Source organism: Manis javanica, chromosome 16, assembly GCF_040802235.1.
Source record: "Manis javanica isolate MJ-LG chromosome 16, MJ_LKY, whole genome shotgun sequence".
NCBI lineage: Eukaryota > Metazoa > Chordata > Mammalia > Pholidota > Manidae > Manis > Manis javanica.
The window spans coordinates 61,421,087-61,424,265 of record NC_133171.1 but is presented as its reverse complement, the minus strand read 5'-3'; the positions used below and the strand labels follow the sequence as shown (position 1 = coordinate 61,424,265).

The following is a 3,179-nucleotide window of genomic DNA, read 5'->3' as shown; positions in this document are numbered from 1 at the left end:
TTAATCAGGAAAAAACTGAACACAGAAGAAGATGGATAACACTATCTAAAAGTGAATCTTGGTCAAGTACTATATCTTTTAGAACCACTCTAAAGCATTCTACAATATAAGAAACAATTCCATTGAATTTTGGTTTGTCTAACAATTTAAAGAATGAACTTGAAATTTCAATATAAACTCAAAGTATCCATAATTATTGGTATAGTTCAGGCATTATATCATATCAAATTTATGATACTCTTCTTGACATAATTCTCTTTGGCACCAATAACTTAGTACAAAAGTTATTAGATAATTTGGTGAGAATATTGGTAGGATGAACTGCTACCAAAGGGAAGTGACTACAAGTGGTTGGACTGAACACCAAGATGCATTCTTTTTAGTCTCCATGATTGAGCAGAGATGTCAAGAAAACCTGGAAATCCCATAATTAAGAGCAAGAGGATAGTACAATATTGTCCTGTGTAAAACTGTTTCATATAGTTACCTGAGAGGAGAGCATGAGTGGGTGGGGAAAGAAGGGAGAGTAGAAAGAAGGAGAAAATTCTGGGAGATTTTTGAAAAACATGCTCCATATATCTGTGTGTGTGTGTGTGTGTGTGTGTGTGTGTGTGTGTGTGTGTGTGTGTGTATACCTCTGAAGGCAAAATAAAATGTAGATTTTTTTATCATATTATCTTGACATACTCTATTTTATTTATTGTGTTTCTTAAAGCACAGTTTTGCATAAGGTTAACAGAAGGAATTCATGCTGTCACTATCATCTCCTTGATTCATAGTTGAAATTGCTGAAGATCAGGACACTTTTTCTCTGAGTTAGGACACACCACGGAAAACTGCCTTCAGCAACAGAACTGACGTGGAGAATGAAACCTTCTTGCCATTCTAGGTACAGAAATAGTTGGAGTTAGGGACTTAGACATAACTAGGTTTGGTCCCTTTCTAGTGCTTATTAGGTGTGTGACCTTAGACATATTACTTAACTTCTATGAACTTTAAAAGCATTATCCACAAAACAAGGATAATAACATCTGTTTTGAAGCTCTGTAGTGAATATGAAAGGTCAATAGTATGTGATTTATCTTACCACAATGTATAACATCTGAAAAGCTAATATATTCCCCTTAGACTAAAATCTGCTCTGTCCTCAGAGGTCATAATGGCCAGAATCCTTACCCAATGCCTGTTTCTCCAGACTCACAGATATGAACTGTAAGGGTATTTGTGTCAAGACATGCTAACCATTTCCTCATTTAATTGACCTTACAAAAAGAGATGGAATTGATTTTTGCATCCCCTTATAAATCAAATGTCCTTGTAAGCCTATATAAAATATAAAAACTTAAATTTTATATAGGCATCCAAGATCAGAAGGGGGTGTAGGGATAGCAATGGAGCCCAGAGTTCTACAAAGTTTATACTGTAACAAACATTCACATCTCACCAAGAAAATGCAGGTGGACCTGACACAGCCATTATTAAGAGCGGACGCTAGGGTGTATGTGCCCTTTTGTGACTTTTCTTTTTAATTAAATTTTGTCCATGCTGTATATTTTAGAGATTTTACTTACAAGTGAAAAAACACTGGATGTACTAAGAGTTGTGTTTGGTAATAGGCATGAACATTGATTTGTGAAGGGATCTTGATCTTCTGGTTGGAATCTGATGGAGATACTTTTCATTTGTAACACTCTTGTGTTCTTGTTTTGCAGACCATTGCTACTGCAGCATGTAATTATTGTATTCTGTGCTTCTCTTTAAACCAGTTCCCAAAAAGAAACAGGGCAGCATCATGGAAGGAGAGAACCTAACAGCTCTGTCTGAATTCATCATTTTGGGATTCTCCAACCTAAATGATTTACAATTTTTACTCTTCACCATTTTCTTTCTGACTTACATCTGTACCTTGGGAGGAAATACATTCATCATCTTGGTGACTGTGGCTGATTCACATCTGCACACTCCCATGTATCATTTTCTAGGGAATCTGGCCTTTCTTGACATCTGTTACACCACCACCAGTGTCCCCCAGATGATGGTGCATCTTCTATCAGAGAAGAAGAGTATTTCCTATGGGGGCTGTGTGGCTCAACTTTTTGCATTCATTTTCTTCCTAGGTTCAGAGTGTCTCCTCCTGGCAGCAATGGCATATGATCGTTACATTGCAATCTGCAAACCCTTACGGTATTCAGTTATTATGAACAAGGTCTTGTACAGCCAGTTAGCAGCCTCATGCTGGACTGGTGGTTTCCTCAATTCCGTGGTACATACGGTACTGACATTCCACCTACCCTTCTGTAACAACAACCAGATTAATTATTTCTTCTGTGATATACCCCCTTTGCTGATCTTGTCTTGTGGGGACACTTCAGCCAATGAGCTTGTGTTGCTTGCCATTGGAGTCTTCATTGGTTGGACACCTTTCCTGTGTATTGTCCTTTCCTACCTTTACATAATCTCCACCATCTTGAGGATCCGCTCCTCACAGGGGAGATGCAAAGCCTTTTCTACATGTGCCTCACACCTGATCATTGTCTTTCTGTATTATGGCAGTGCCATTTTCACATATGTAAGGCCCATCTCAACTTACTCATTGGAGAAAGACAGGCTGATTTCTGTACTGTATAGTGTGGTTACTCCCATGCTAAACCCTATAATTTACACACTGAGGAATAAGGACATCAAAGAATCTATAAAAGCTGTGGAGAGAAAATGGCAGTCACACTTTCCTTTGTGATATTCCACATTCACTTACTTGTGGTCAATAATCTTGTATCAAAGAACTAACTTTTCACCAGCCAGCTCTTTGTAGTGATGCTCAATTTATAAGTTGATCACAGTGTTGGGACAGGTATTGTACAGCTGACATACTTAACCCTAGGTGTACATATTCTTGAGTTTTACTTAGTCCTGGTAAGAGGCACTAATGTTACACTTTTTACATACTTTCTTCTTATTGATACTGTGCATTCCTGAATCCTCCAATCTTAAGATGGTGCCCCTCTTCATGCAATATGTGTTTGATGGACATCACCTCCTGGTATTTTCCTTTTCCTTCCTTCTTTATATATGTATTACTTCCTATATGTTGAGGGATGGGAAAGACTTTTTCCTCATATATGTGCATTATATTGATCTTCTTATTAATTAAGTCATGCTTTTGGTTTTTGTTGTTGTTG

General features: G+C 37.6%; 1 protein-coding gene across 1 annotated transcript; it reads left to right on the top strand.

Annotated features, from left to right (window-relative positions):
• Positions 1–1,792: 1,792 nt before the first annotated feature.
• On the top strand, positions 1,793–2,737 carry LOC108399343 (olfactory receptor 5V1). Its single transcript, XM_017664077.3, has one exon. The coding sequence runs from the start codon at positions 1,793–1,795 to the stop codon at positions 2,735–2,737; it is 945 nt and encodes a 314-aa protein (XP_017519566.1).
• Positions 2,738–3,179: the final 442 nt, after the last annotated feature.